Source organism: Pundamilia nyererei, unplaced genomic scaffold (genome assembly GCF_000239375.1).
Source record: "Pundamilia nyererei isolate P.nyererei 1_Seehausen unplaced genomic scaffold, PunNye1.0 scaffold00112, whole genome shotgun sequence".
Classification (NCBI taxonomy): domain Eukaryota; kingdom Metazoa; phylum Chordata; class Actinopteri; order Cichliformes; family Cichlidae; genus Pundamilia; species Pundamilia nyererei.
The window spans coordinates 971,128-987,018 of record NW_005187513.1 but is presented as its reverse complement, the minus strand read 5'-3'; the positions used below and the strand labels follow the sequence as shown (position 1 = coordinate 987,018).

The window sequence follows — 15,891 nt, the reverse complement described above, 5'->3', positions numbered from 1 at the left end:
ATATAAAAGTTAACAAGGATCATAATAATACACTTAAAGGTCCAGCTGCCATTTCTCAAATGCCTTGAGTGCAAGCTGCAATTTGCAATGCAAGATTAGTTTCTTACTGTTCAGAATGTGCACTTAAGGATATCCATGACTTCAAAATGTAAGAGCACAATGCTCTGTGACTCCATTATTAAAAGCCCCGCCGAGGGTCACACTGGGCTCTTCAAGGAGACTCTGACTTTTTCCCTTTAATATTTACCTCCAGACTGTCGCTTATCTACTTTTCTGATATTATTAAATCTTTTGTCAAGAATCAAAAATCTCTTTAAAAGCTTCAAATTGGCCAGTTTGTATTTCCTGATAGACTCTCACAGGTCAGTTTGTTAGTTAGCTGCACGTGTAGAATCAGTCAATAACATGACAGCAGCTCACTGCATTTAAACATCTAGACAAGGTCAAGATGACCTACTGAAGTTCAGTGGATTTATGTCTCTGCATTAAATCAATGCCATAGATTGTAACTGCACCCTTCTAAAACCCTGTACTATAACCTATGCTATAACCTTATGTGTGCCTCCATCCAGTTGGTGGTTGGTTTCCTGTCTTGTATTAACATTTCAGGCTAGTTGTGGTGGTGTCATAGCGTGGCACAGTTTGGCTCCTTCAGTATCAAATGAGCATCATTCTGATACCATACCCAATCTGAGTATGCTGGCCCTATAGTGCATCCATCTTTTGATGCCTACTTCCAGCAGGATACTGTGCCATATAACAAAGCTTGAATCATGGTAAATGGTAAACGGCCTGTATTTGTATATTGCTTTACTAGTCCCTAAGGACCCCAAAGCGCTATAGGCATCTCACACTTCCTGAATATCCTATTCAAATGACCTCCACTGTTACCAGCTCTTAGTCCAGTAGAGCACCTTTGTGATGTGGTGGAATGGGAGATTGACATCATGTCATATGATTTTATTCCACAAAGAAGAAATGCAGTTCTGGAGGCAGAAAAGACTACAACCTGGTAGTCGGAAAGTGTAACTAATGACCTGCCAAGTGAGTGTATAGTACACATTTGGGACACAGGTAAAAACAACACTGTGCTTCTGCTCTTACTCTAATGTTTATTTGAAATTTAGTAACCTTGAACGAGGTACATGGCATCCTTCAATAAAGATGTTACAAACCTCTAAAGCTTCAGTAAAAAGGCTTCTCTGCACCTAATTCCTGTATTAGTGCTTACAGTTTACTAATCTTTCCCTCAGTACTTGTGATTTTTTGCATTTCCTGTTCCATTACAATCCACCCACTGGCTAGTTTTTATAATCTGCCCCGTGTACCATATGGTTTCTTCATTCACTCTCCCCCAGTTTTTCCTCCTCTTTTACTGCTTCGTGTTTAGAGGTTCACTTGCTCTCAGTTCCCTTCTCAGGAAGGTAAACAACATGGCAACCAGAGTTTCAAGGATGTCTGTCCAAACAAACTGTCCTGTCACAGTTGTATGTCACGGATGGTGGTTCCTCCTTGATCTTTACAAAAAGGAAACTTGTTTTCCACCTGCTAATGCTTATATACTACCCAAGTAAACAAGAAGGGGATGTTTGAGTTGTGCAATCCTTCTGTTGTCTTCAACTGAGACTAATGCAGAGTTGAGAGTTTCCAGTTTCCATTTGGCCCGGAATGAATAATATATATCAAGGTTAATGGACCCGTGTAATGAATAACATTTCTGAGAAGTAAGTTATTGTACCTCAACATCTGTAACAAGTCATCAAGGATGGGTTATCTATATCATTACTCTGTCAACAAGTGGCTACAGCACACAACATAGATAAATCCCAAAGGAGTCCCGCTGACTAAATGTAAAACAGAAAAGTACAAATCTGTTAAGCCATTAGGTTTATCTGAAGTATCTGTGCATAAAGAGTTCAAGGAGAGTGACGGTGGCACCATAAAGACAAAAGAAGGGGAGCAGTTTTAAAACAATCTGAAATATACAAACCACAAAGCTCTTGTCCTAAATATTTTAGCCATTAATGTATTCAATGCCTCTGCTCTGCAACGGCACACAAAACGAGTGTTACAAAGCCAGATGGCATTATCCTTACTCCTATCACACGGGCATACAGCTGTGTTATCAGTTTAAAGTCTGGAGTAGTAAGCAGCAAAATATTTGTTAAATAAAACACTCGAATGTATCAAAGATCACACAACCAGAAACTGCTCATCCTCATCTGCTGAGATAAGTATATTTGACACATTAAAGGGGAAACACTTGCCTGTTCTTAGATAATAAGAAATCTGGATACTATTAAATGTTACCTCACATTTACACCGATTGTGATCAAAACCACAATAAGATTCAAATCCGGAATACCAACGATGATAATATCATGAAATCTTATGCAACATGATCGAATATTCACGCTTATTCCCGGCACATGGATGGATTTATGTTTGACTAATCAGTCCGTAACGATTAGTCAGCAAGGTCAAGAACTGAATGAGGTCAGAGCTATTGTGTCATTTTACTGACCTTATCTGCTCGATGCAGCTTGTATTTATATAATTCTATTTTGTAGTTCCTTAAAAATGAATAAATGTATTTATTTTCAAAATCTGGATCACAATTCTCTCGAAGCAAGATTTTCCTCATTGAAAACTGGTCTGACGTCCTGTGTAAATATGAAACGTCTCTTACATTTTGTCAGAGAATACTTTATTAGTAATGAAGCTCATCAAGCATGAGCATCACTAAAAGCATCTCTGCAGGGTATGATGGCCAGACTTCCTGTTAAACATGTATTTAAGAAAACAAAAGAAAGCAATAATAAGAAGAAGTTCAGAGCCTGTGCTGGCAGAGACCGTGTGGGAAGAGAATTTGTCTGGGGATTTAGTTTGCTGGCATGCCCTCTGAGTGCCACGCTCTTGTACGTATCTGGGACATTTCAGAATAAAAATCAAGTATACGATGGAATAAAATCTAAACTATTTGGGTCATAACACAGCTAGAACACTGCAGGGTCAGTAAGGCGATATGGCAGCATCATACCATGAAGCCGCTTTTCAGGGCAGACGATTCGTGTTTTCTCATGCAAGCTCACAAAGCCTCCTTCCTTCCTCTTCATTCTCATCCAAATGACGCAAATTATAGGAAGTGCTTTTTTACAGATAAAACCTTCTTAAAAGCTCTACCCTTTGATGTGGCTGCAATTCAGATGAAGCTGATATGTTTCCTACAATTGGCCTTCAGGCCTCCATCTGATCTGGCTGAGATGGTTTTACATGTTCATGTTAAACTGACAATCCAAGACGATGCCATTCAGATTTTACAATCACAAGAAATTACAGATCCTAAATGGGTTGTAAATAATTTATTTTTAAATTATGAGTCCCCACATGTAAGTGCAAGTCAGGATGTAGGACGGCATTCATACTTGCACTTGATAGCCATTGTTAGTTATAAACAGTTTGACCTAAAATAGTGTTTTTTCACCAACAAGGTGATTTCCAGATACATGTTAGCTGAAAATCTGGCATATCCTTGGCGTTCTGTGCCATGAAAAAAATGAGGAAACTGTCAAGTAGAGGACACAAGAAGGGTCTAAAGATTTATCTGGCTCTGTCATGATTTGGTGTGATCTGTTTTTGCCAATATTGCTCGGGATCTTGTCAAAACTGATGTAATTATAAACACAGAAAAGTAACATAAGATTTTGTTCAACATGTAAAACCATCTGGATTGTATCTGATTGACAGTGGTTTAACTTTTGAGTATGGCAATGATCCCAAGAACACTGCCACTGCAGTAAAAACATAGATGGATAGAAAAACACACATGGATCACTAGGAGCCATGGATTGGCCTCCCCAGAGCCCGGACCTCAGCATTACTGAAGTAGTGTAGGATCATCTTGACAAAGAACAAAAGGCAGCCAAGAAAAAGAATCCAAGAAGAACTTTGAGTGTCCTTCAAGAAGCCTGGAGAACTATTCCTGAAGACTACTTAAAGAAATTACAAGAAAGCTAGCCTGAGAGCGTCCAGGCTGTGCCGAAAGGTGGCCACACCAAAGATTGACATTCAAGCACTTACGAAACGCACATGCGTCTTATATACTTTATTTCCATGGTTGTTTACACGTTTTTCAGCAAATCGCTTCACCGATTTCCAATTATCCTTTCAAAATATAACAAAATCGAGAGTGGCTCAAGATTTTTGCGCAGAGCTGTAAGTCATGAGATAAATTATCCTCACAATGACCTGATGGCTCTTTTAAATGGTAGCAGCACTATTTGTTTTGTCTTTTAATAACAGTGAATTACCGGCATTTATATGCAAATTATGACCGAACAGAAAATACTTCCAGCCAATGGACAGTGGTGGATGAACTAATCCAGAAAGCATCGGCAAATTATTTATTAACCATCACAAATCCAATAATTACAACTTATCGATCCTCGTGTGTGGTCTCGAGTTATAATAATGACCCTGGAATTGGCGTAGGCATAAAAAGTTTGTCCTTTAATTTCGTCATGTTTGTTATAACTGCTGATGGTCCACTTATGCGCTTGTTTCTTCTGAAGCGTTTTTTCTTATCTAAGCCAAACGTAAATGACTCATTATAATCCCACCGCCTGCCGCTGGCTGTTTTGACAGACCGCTGATTTACAATATTTGTAAATGTCCTCCTGACATTAGTCTGCGCACTGTGCGCTCTGTGTGCCAAGAACATAGTCTGCTTAAGGGAAGCTGGCGAGTGGGGAGAGACACTAATTTTTTCCTCTGGTCCTAAGGGGTCTCCTTCTCTATATAAGGCTCTCAGTTCTCAGGAGTTACACAGTCTCTATGTTCCCCGGGAACACCACCAATAGCAGCAGCCTGCTCCTCTCATAAGAGAATTAACAGCTTTCCGGCGCTCAGAGGAAGCTGCACCGAAAATACTCAATCTACTGGATACTAACAAAGAAACAGAGAGGTGAGCACGCTTTCTTTCTTTCTTTCTTTCTTTCTCCGAAACAACCCGTACTTTATAATGCACATTCTCTGCAACAGCAGGAAAGGCAGAACTGCCCACCTGGTGAGATTTGCTGCAGATTTATTCATGCACTCACATCGCGATATAAACTTCTGACACATTGTAACTCTGATGTTAGCAAGACACCGGTCTTCAGTGTCTGCAGCCCGGAAAGTGCCGTAGCATGATGGAAACCCTATGTGCAGGAAGTAACCTTATGAGCAAAGCATTTTAAGTGTATTTGGAGGTTATCGATATGATCAAAAGATTATATTTCATTTATGGAAGCCTATATTTTAGAGTTCTGGGACCAGAATATAACAAAGAAATAACTTACTTAATGATGACCTTTAAGGTTTCTGAAGAAGAAGAAGAAGAAGAAGAAGAAAAAAAGCCCAAACCCCCAAAACAATAAAATGAAATTTAAAAAAGTAATTGCAAATTACAAAAATTTCAAGTAACTGCAAAAAGTTATATAAATGATAGAATCTACATTATGGCATGTGTTTTTGTTTACATTCAGCCTCGTGGTGAGCTGGAGATGAGGTCAGTCCGGTCAGTCTTTGGATCAGATAGGAGCTCCAGAAGTTGAAAAAGGAGTCAAGTTTACATAGACGAGATGTCGATACGTACGTGCGTTCAGGTTTTCTCCTCTGTCTGTCACTCTGGTATCGAATTCATGAGAGCCTTGAGAAGGGCCCAGACAGAGAAGCTGGTAGAGGTTCAGTGTGAAGACGCGGCACAGGGAAAGAAGAAGGGTGTGGCGGCTGGGCTGCCTGTTGGCTCACAGTTCCCTGAGCTGGCACAGCATGTTGACACAGAGCCGATGCCAGACCTCAGGCTGCATCTCCAGCCAAAGGGAAAGAGGTGAAGGGATTCAAGGATAAGAGCAACCAGTGCAAGCTGGTTTATTTTTCCTTTCTTCTCTGATCACCCTGACTGACTGCTCTTCTCTCTTTCTAGAAGTTTATGACTTAGGGATATTTGGTTTAGCTTTAGTTTTGGACGTCTTGCCTCCACCTTGTTGCCTTTCGGAGCGAGGTCAGGTAAAGAGTCAGTTACACAATATTATGAACCTTCCTAATATGTGTGAGGAATGCAGTGTTTTGCCTAATGAGAGCTGAGTGAGAAGTTGTCAGCTTGAACTCAGGTCCCCCTCAGCAGATCTCACTGTGCTGCTTGGTTTGGCTAAAATAACTGGAGTGATACAGGATGGATGTTGTATATAATTAAGGTGCACTAGGTCCAGGTGGGTTATGTACACAGACTTTTTCATACATTTTTAGTCTTGAATATAAAACTAATTTATTAGGGACACTTTATGTCATATTAATGTTTATGGTCAAATAATTGAGGTTGTTATGAATAAGACAGATCCTTGTACATTAAGACTGAGGCCACTAAAAATGATCATTTAAGCATTTAATGTCACAATATGTTACAAGCTGATTATGTACACTTCACAGTGTCTGAAAAGGAAACAAAATGCCTCAAAGAATCAGCAATTTATCAGATAAATCTAATGGAAGTTTATGATTATAATTTTGTTCATGCTATATGAGAGTGGTTGATTGAACTCTGTGGCCAATATCTGTTTCATACACCTTTCAGTATATTTTATGGCACTGCAAATAAACAAAAACACCTTCATAACCTCAAAAAAATGAACATTGAAGTATTTCTTTTATGCTTTGGCCTAAATAAAACCAAGCATTCAGAAGCTTCTCAAAGAAATGTTGTTATTGCAGGGCAGTTATTTTGGATTGCATCAGAGTCTATTGGCCCAAATAGTAAAACAGTCATAAGATGGCCAAAAGCCGAACTTACACAAAGCAGAACTGCAGAGAAAATAAAGTCCACCTTTGAGTTAGCTGCTCCTCCCCATCACCAAACACTCTTCATCAGTAGGAGTTATAACACATAGCAATGCAAAGGGAATATTGAAGAGTTATCAACTAAAAACAACCTGAAGGAGAGACAGATATTAAAGAAGAGTCTTGCTGTGCAGTCGTTTCTAGGTGTGTGCATTTATTTTGCAACTTTATTAGAAGAAGTGCCTCCTATATTAGTTAAGTGTGGGAAGTGTGTGTGCCCATATTTTGTAATCTGGTCATTTTCTTGAATCACAGAGGAAGGAAACCATCATTGAATCGTCATTTCCACCCTGCAGATTTTATCTGGAACTTTGAAAGGAGCCTCTCTATATCCACAAGCTGCTGTCTAGTCATAAAGTATAAACTACGCAGCTCAAGTGTCAGGATGACCTGCGCTACAGTGACCTGGCCCCTTGTCCTCGTCCTCGTGCTGTTGTGCATCAGAGACTCGGCTTCCCTCTTCCTGCCAGACTCCAGCGAGCTCAGGAAGCTACTGAGCCGCTATGAGGAGGAAGCAGAGCAGAAAGGCACCAGCAACACAGCTGGTAACAGGACCCGCCGAGCCATCCTCTGGTCAGACCGTGAGGAGATCCTGCAGCTGCACAACAAGCTGAGGGGTGGGGTTTACCCCACCGCTTCAAACATGGAATACATGGTAAGATTATTGACCTATTTCAGTATTATCATGCAGATAAAGCTAACATTTTACTTTACCCTGGAAAAAAACTGTTATACTTTTTTCTTGCACTTGATTTTTTTATTTGCTTTACTTGAGTGGTTTTGCAGAATTCACAGTTCAGTCTTACATTTATTTACCTTATATTGAACCTTCTTCAGCTCATCAGTTTAATCACTGTGTGAAACAAGCTTCTCTTTATGCCAACCTTCATGTTTTTGGCTTTACCTTGCAAACACAAGAGTTGAACAGTAGGTGGGCGGGGCTTCTGTGCTCACAGTCAGGTTGTGCCTGAGATCACGATATAAGGATGACATCACAAAGAGCCATAGTAAGAGAAGCAGATCTTTTACCATGTATCATCATATATATGATATATATACTCAAATGATATGAACACAGGATTATATATAATATATATAATGATATATAAACATAGCAGCTTCTCAGGTAATTTTCATCTGTCAGCAGCACCAATGAGGTTGGTAATCAGGGTTTTAGTTGACGTACAAAAAGTGGTGTTGCCGTAATAAAAACAATCTTTTCTCTCTGCTGGAAACATGTAGTCAAGATGTTGAACTACTGCCAGCCTGCTGTGCCACGCTTTTATGGGGAGGATAATAATGCTGACTCTGTCCTACCTGCAAACAGCTCAGCACATGCGGCTTGGTTAAAAGAGGAAGGAGAATAAGGCTGGGAAAGGGAAACTTAAGGGACCGCATGGCACATTAATACATAAAGTAGGAGAGGGATTATTGTGGAGACAAAAATAAGCTTATTGAAAACCACGTGCTCCATAAAGTTGAGAGAAGCAGTGGTGGCCTGTGTGTCTCTGGAGTGTGGTTACACTGTGAAGGAAAATGTCTGCAGACTGTCTTTGCTCTCTCAAATTCCAGCGAACAGGCAGTGGATGTGTTTGTGTTAGTGTAAGGGTGTTTGGAGTTACAGTGCTGTCTGTGTGTGCATGTGTTAGCGACCACCAAAAGGCTGGAAATTTACTGAAGGGATGTACTTTGAGGGGCCATGGTGTATGGAGTGTTCAGTCACTTCACAGTGCCCCCTCCAAAGTGGGAGTCAGGTATCTTCTCTGTTTTCCACCCTCTTGTCCACTGCTATAATAAATCCCACTGAGGAAATTTGGATAATTCAGCTGTGATTGCTGGAGATTTGTAGTGGACCAAGGCCAGGCGCTAGGAGCTCCGCTCAAATGTCACCATCTAAGGATATTGTTGTACTTGTGTGCGGCTTAGTTTCAGCTTAATGGGAGAGAAGGAAGTGCAAGAGCAGAAGAGCAGGTTGAGGGAAGGAAAGCATAGTGTGGATTGCACTTGATACAGCAGGTGATGAATGATTGTTTTCTTATATGCATGCAGATTTGGGATGATGAGTTGGAGCGATCTGCCACTCAGTGGGCAGAGGAGTGTCAGTGGGACCATGGACCTCAGGACCTGCTCATGTCTATTGGACAAAACCTGGCAGTTCACTGGGGCAGGTGAGACACATTCTTATTAAATATGAATATTTTATTGCTTTATTTTGGAAAATGACTTTTTTTCAAAATCTGAGAAAAAAAAATCATTGGACCTTATCCTCTTCTGTACTTTGTAGATTATTTGTTAGACATTTGTAGGAATGCGACCACCTTTGATGTTGAATAACCATCTAACTGATGTCATGGATGTTTTTTTTATGTCCATTTGAGATGTGTGGACGTCCTTGTTAGAATTTCTGGCAAGAGAAAGTTCATCTAAATGTGTATATAATGTATATATTAAACAAAATAAGGTAAGTTCACTACACAACAAATAAACTGGAATTTAGATGTAAAAACTGTAAATGGCTAAAATTAATTTTTTTTAGTGATGCTAGACATCTCTTGACAACCATGTACTGACCACATTGCATTGCTGTTCAAAAAACAAAACAAAGCAATGAATTCCTTCTTTGTAATAGTCAAAACTTTATTTCTCACTTTGTAAGAGCGTGAGGAGGCTTGTGTTCTACATGCGTTCATTCGCCTTATTGCGAGCAGTTTTGATGAAGGGGAAAACACCTGGTTTTCAGCCATGTTTGCTGGGTAATTTGTATTAAGCAAAATACAGATAAAAGACTTTAATCAGTGGACGTAAGGCTGTTAATCAACATGGCCATGCCCCCTAATATTAAGTCCCAAACAAGTGAGTTATAATCCCACTCCTCCTCTCAACTGTGCAGTTTTCGTTTTAAGTTAAACCAAAAAGGGCTTGTATGAGTTTGTAAGAATTCAAATTTCATAGCTAAAGTTGGGTCTCAGCCCTTTAAGGTGGCTGCTTGATCAACAGGAGTTTTAAACATGCTCTAGGACTAGCACGGTGGAATTGTTAGTCAGTTAGTCCACCATTTTTAGCCCAGAATAAAAAATCTGAGCAGCTACTATATGGATTAAGAGCAACTTTATTTCCAATGATCCTTTAAGCAGATTTGCAATCATTTTTCTGAAGGCTATAAATCTGAACTTTAACTGAGTGGCAGTTTTCTTGTAGCTTTTTTGTACCAAGTGACTCCTAAACGTCCTTATAAGAGATTATCATCAACTCTAAGCAAAAGTGATGAGTGTTGTACTTGAGCTACTTAAACTATAACAAAAGTGTCAGTGCATGAACCATAGGTATTGCTAGTCCTTGTTCATATGGAGTCTGATATGAATGAGGTTGTGTGTGTGTGTCCAAGTGGACATCAGACAGTAGGCCTCTGTGTTTAATAGTGTATGGCTATCGCAGCAGGTGCCCTTCCAGGAATCTGCCCTCATTCTCACAAACCCATTCCCCCTTCCTACTCCCTTCTTTTCTTCCTGTGCCAAAAAACCCTGATGCGGAGTCATTTTTTCACTCCCCCTCTGCTCTCCATTTATAAGCTCTGCACGTTTCAACACCGTAAAAAGAGATGTTTATAATAGGAGCTAGAATTGATTTGTTAAACTGGGAAGCTGTGTTTAGCTTTGCTCTAATTCTTTTTGTTGTTGTCTTTTAGCTTGATTTGATTCCCTCTGTTATGGAGGGAACAGACTGCTGTTCCGTGTGCCAGGTTATATTCAGACTCATCATTTGAGGACAAAAGGGTTAGAGCAAGGGTAGAGCAAGGCAGGTTCATGTAGTTTCTCAAGTCTAGCCAAAGCACCTGGCAGATACCCCAGATGTTTCCCTTTTGCCCCTGGTACCCTGTGACTGAGCCTACTGTCTGTTTGTGTGTGTGTGTGTGTGTGTGTGTGTGTGTGTGTGTGTGTGTGTGTGTGTGTGTGTGTGTATCCTACAGATACCGTTCACCTTCCTCCCACGTCCAATCCTGGTACGATGAAGTGAAGGACTACACCTACCCCTACCCTCATGAGTGCAATCCCTGGTGTCCAGAACGTTGCTCTGGGCCAATGTGCACTCATTACACCCAGGTGAGACAAATACAAGAAAAAGGTTTGTCATCTTTGTTTGAAGCCCACAATTAACTCTGCATAGCATAACACAACTGAATCTCTGACTTAAGTGTTGGTGGTCAAGTCAGAATGTGGGTAATGTTGGCACCATATTTGGACAAGTAAAAAGAATACATGAAATTTCCACTGCACCATCTGCTGCATTGGCAGTCTGACAGTTTAAATTTAAGCTGGTGGACTGCTCTTTTAAGAAATCCCTGAGCAGTAACTTATAAACCTGCTCTTAACTTGATCAATTACTACAAGAACCTGCAAAGTTTGATAACTTGATGCAAATAATTCAAGAGAAGGGACAGAAAAAAGTTGTTTTTTTTTAAAAAAGAAAAAAAAGAAGAAAGAAAGACGCTCAAAAGAAACAGGAATGAATGAGCCTGCCTCATCCTTCCCCAGACATTACCTTGTGGATGTTGGGATGAGTTTACAGAAACATTTAGACTCCTCCCTGAAACCTGATTGCTGCCATCTGGTAGTCATTTTCATCCCACCAGACATGCCACACCGTTTGACCTGGATTCTTTTGAAGATTCTGCAGAGTGGGCAATGCCAAGTCTGAGCATCACCACCTTTTCTCTGTAAGTGCCGATACACGTGCAGTCCAGGCAGTCAAACCACATTTTAATCGCACTGTCCTGGATTACCAGCACTCACCAGCTGACTCACTGCTTCCACTGAACATTCCTGAAGGGGGAGAGTGCACGTTTGGGAGGAAAGCTTGGAGACGCTTTCGAATATGATGTCTTGTATTCCCTGTCAAATGGCACATCATTCATCTGCAACACCACTGCAGGAGCTTTCCGTTTCGTGAGCTGCGTTATTTTACTGTGGACAGTTCTGGGGCTTGGAGAATTTCTTTCCAAGTTAAGATATTAAAAACTGACATTTCCTCCTTCTAACTGGATGATGAAAATACTCCCGGTTGTGTCACAGAGGGCAAACTGGGTTCACGTGATGACCACGTGACTGAAGAAGAATAACAGAACAGGCAGTCTTGGAAATCCCAAAGGCCTCATTAGTTATAACTGCCTAAATAGGTGCTTCCTCTGGAATGATGGTGGACCTATCGGTTGTGAGGAAAGAGAGGCAACAAATCTAGGTTACAAGATCGACTGTTTACTTTTCTGTGTGTCCTTTCGGAAATTGTACGTGCTAATGTTTGCCATTTACTTTCCCCTCCCCTTTTACAGCTGGTGTGGGCAACTACTAACCGAGTGGGCTGCGCTGTGCACGTGTGCCCAAGGATGAACGTGTGGGGAGAAATATGGGAGAATTCTGTTTACCTTGTGTGCAACTATTCCCCAAAGTAAGATCAGTATTCCTCCATGCTGTACTGATCGTTAACACCTCTGGTCTCCAGGCTCTTGTTTACATACCTTCTCCTTACAGGGCTCACAAAAGCTGCATTTTGAGTTGTTAATATAGTTGTACTGTAGATAAGAAACACTAGCTGTCCAAAGCATTCATATGACATATTGTTGCCATTAAAATTCCTCCAGAAGTCAGAGTAAAAATAGTAATTATGAGGTACGGGGAAAGAAAATAAGAGCAGAGTAGGAGTTTGTTTTCCAGACAGCCTATAAGATGTAATTGCCTTAGAGACAAAGAGGAGTGTTTTTGCTACAAGGTCACGAACCCAGTGACGTTGACTCATGGTTAATTTCTACCTTACTCAAGACGCCCATTGTTCAAAATTTCTGCAGGGGCAACTGGATCGGAGAGGCTCCATACCAGCATGGCCGACCTTGTTCCCAGTGCCCTCCAAGCTATGGAGGAGGATGCAGAAATAACCTTTGCTACAAAGGTGAGCGAACCCACGCGATTTTCCCTCAGTCATTTTAACATTAAACTGGTTACCAAGCTGAACCCTATCTGTCCTTTTACAGACTCTCAGCAGCCAGAGATTGAAGACATGAATGAGGTGGAGAAGCCTCAGGTCCCACTGCCACCTCGTACCACTGCCAGACCTAAAACTATTGCTCCAAAGAAACCTGTGTCCAGACCCTCCGGTCCCAAGAACACTAATCCCAGGACAACGCCTTCAAAAACTCCCAGCAGCACTTTTCTTGGTAGCTATAGCAACTGTATACCTATCAAAATCATCATGAATTTTAATATTTTACACTTTTTAATATGTTTTTTTCCCTTGCAGCTCACAATATTAAGTGTGAGACAAGACTGCGAGATAAATGCCGTGGCTCAACCTGCAGCAGGTGAGGTTATTTCAGTGTGTTTTAATGTAAAATTAGTTCAAGATTTGCAAATAAGATAACACAGTTTGCAGTATCCATGCACTGTGGTGGCCAACTTGCTTTCTGACTCTGCAGATACAACTGTCCTGCTAACTGTGTGCAAAAGAAAGGAAAAGTTTGGGGAACTGTCACTTATGATGTGGTGAGTCTGTCCTGTATGAAGCAAACTTACTGCATCATGCAGCAGTTTATAATGGGACCGTAAACGTGGTTTAGTCTGGTTTCACACTGGACGACAACATATAAGGCACTAAATAATATCTCATATGTATCCTGTATGTAAAATAGGCTTCAGGACATCCAAGTATTAGGTTTTTCCTAAAATTCCGGTTTTATCATTTATCCTAATTTAATGAGTGTTGTTTTCACATTTTTTAAATTCCTTTCTTGCATTATGGAACTGTTTTGATTTGGTATTTGATTTGTAAATAAGAGCTTTGCTATTTTTACAGGATTTTCACCCAGCGTTTGTTTTTCATTGTTTCAGCAATCAAGTATTTGCCGAGCTGCTATCCATCATGGTGTGATTGACAACAACGGAGGACTAATCGATATCTCCAGAATTGATAAGTTACCATTCTTTGTCAGATCTACAAAGAATGGCATTGAGTCTCTCAGGTAGATATATGTACTCTGAAGGGAACATATAGGAAACAAATGTGCCTGCTTCTGTGACTAACACAATGAAATAATTTGGTTTCGGAAGACTTTACAGGTTTCTAAATTTGATGTGTTTTACAGTAAATATAAAGCTGGAAATGCCTTCACAGTGGCCAGAGTGAAAGGTAAGTGAAGCATTTCTTTTGTTCGGTGGAGCTTTGAGTCACGATTGTGTGCAGATTTGCATTATTTTCAGATATATATTAGAGTTTTAAGTGATTTTCTTTTCTCTCTCTCTGTGACAGAAATGACAGCTGATTGTTACACCACAGTGGCTGAAATCTGCCCTTACAAAGAACCAAACTCACACTGTCCAAGGTGTCACCACACATCCAACATTTGATTACTCAAAAACAGCTTTTTACTACAACAGTAGATGACATATTTAATGCTTGTCCTCTCAGATAAAAAGTAAATTAAAGTAAATGGACACTTGGTGTTTGTATTAGTTATTTACATTATTGTACAAAGGTTCTGAGACACCCCACATTTCTTTATATTTTGCTTGGAAAATGGGAAATAGTTTCTTGAAACTTGTGCAAACATACATAGAAACATAGTGTAAAGGGCTAAAATAGAGTTTGTACAATTCTGATGAGCTGCAAAATCTAAATTTGGTACGAGCACCTTCATTCTTCAGCATACATTAATAGTTTAACAAACAATAAATATATCCCCCTGAAGATTGTCGGGGTAAAAGGACATGACTGAAAATCAAGAATAAGAACAAACAAGTCTGGCTCCTTGGAAGCGAGATATGAAGAAGGGTGGGAGGGGTGGCCCAAGACTTTTGCACAGCACTGTATGCATAGCAAATAAATAGTTTCGAATTTAATATAATGCAGTTGAAAATAAAATGTAAATGTTTGTCTTTTTGCCAACTACATCTGTTAACTGAGAATATAGGAATGCTAAATGAAAGTGCTAAAATATTACCACTTATTGAAAAAAAAACTTTCTTTCTACGACTCTTGTCTGTCAGATTTATACTCAAGTGCAATTTGTTTCTCAGAGTCTTCTGTCCAGAGAACTGCAAGGCTCAGCCCTCATACTGGTCGCCTGTTATTGGAAACAAGATTTACACAGATGTAAGTAACACTAGCTTCCAATCTGTATCTTCTGAATTAAGGGGCAATAAACCACAATCAAGTAAATTTATGTTTTTCAGTTTGTGCAACTAATACACAACCTACCTGCTGGTGTGTACTTTTATGTGCTTTTAAAGTGTATGTTTTATTCCAGTAATGATAGGATGGTAGGAATAAAAAAAAAATAAAAAAAATTAGCTGGTTGTTTATTATAACTTGTTGGCCTCCTCAGCAAAAACGGGGAGATGTCTGAATGATTATGTCTGCGTGATTATGTCGCATGGCCATGAACAACAGCTGAATCATAGGATCATGGAGAATTGGAGTAATGAAATGACAAACCGCAGACTTTGTGGAATGTCTTTGACTCTATAGGGCTTTACCACTCAAGCATTATCTCAAACTAAGTGTCTCTTTTTCACTGAAGAAGACACAGAAAGAAATACTCTTAGGAAGACTGGTTTAGAATATCTCTCTGAAGTGACTTAAAAAGATGTTTACAGTGGAGAGGACACTGCAAAGTGCCCTTCAGACTAAACATATCAGATGTAAAATGTAAAAGCTTTTATGTTACTTTCGAAGTTTATTTTAGAGCTGCTAATCTGTGAATTCACATGAGGTCAATGCTGGGTTTAAAGAGCTTAACCACTGATGAAACTGACTCTTAACCAGATCACAGGTCCTCTGAGGTCCTGAAACAAGCACACTTGACTCATAACAAATGCCCAGCACCCAGGAATGCTTTGCAATCTGAGGCACCCACATCTGTTTCCACAGTGGTGTATAAGCTGAATGTTGGTTAAACATGAGGCATAAACTGTCTGGTTACAATCTCTGGTAGGGTGTATGGACAGTCTGATCTATGTTTGGAGTAGAAAT

The 15,891-nt window shown here is 40.0% G+C and overlaps 1 protein-coding gene across 2 annotated transcripts in view; it reads left to right on the top strand.

Moving 5' to 3' along the window:
- Positions 1–4,690: 4,690 nt before the first annotated feature.
- crispld2 (cysteine-rich secretory protein LCCL domain containing 2) overlaps positions 4,691–15,891 on the top strand; it is a 15,360-nt gene continuing 4,159 nt past the window's right edge. Inside the window, exons 1-13 of one of the 2 annotated variants that reach the window (XM_005741602.1) lie at positions 4,691–4,963; positions 7,173–7,531; positions 8,926–9,044; positions 10,844–10,976; positions 12,203–12,318; positions 12,716–12,816; positions 12,899–13,081; positions 13,165–13,225; positions 13,340–13,406; positions 13,752–13,882; positions 14,006–14,049; positions 14,170–14,242; positions 14,937–15,012. In XM_005741602.1, coding sequence (XP_005741659.1) covers positions 7,262–7,531; positions 8,926–9,044; positions 10,844–10,976; positions 12,203–12,318; positions 12,716–12,816; positions 12,899–13,081; positions 13,165–13,225; positions 13,340–13,406; positions 13,752–13,882; positions 14,006–14,049; positions 14,170–14,242; positions 14,937–15,012 — 1,374 coding nt within the window. In that variant the 5' untranslated portion in view covers positions 4,691–4,963; positions 7,173–7,261. Of the gene's footprint in view, positions 4,964–7,131; positions 7,532–8,925; positions 9,045–10,843; positions 10,977–12,202; positions 12,319–12,715; positions 12,817–12,898; positions 13,082–13,164; positions 13,226–13,339; positions 13,407–13,751; positions 13,883–14,005; positions 14,050–14,169; positions 14,243–14,936; positions 15,013–15,891 lie in introns of both variants that reach the window. The other variant, XM_013913047.1, reaches the window with a different exon arrangement.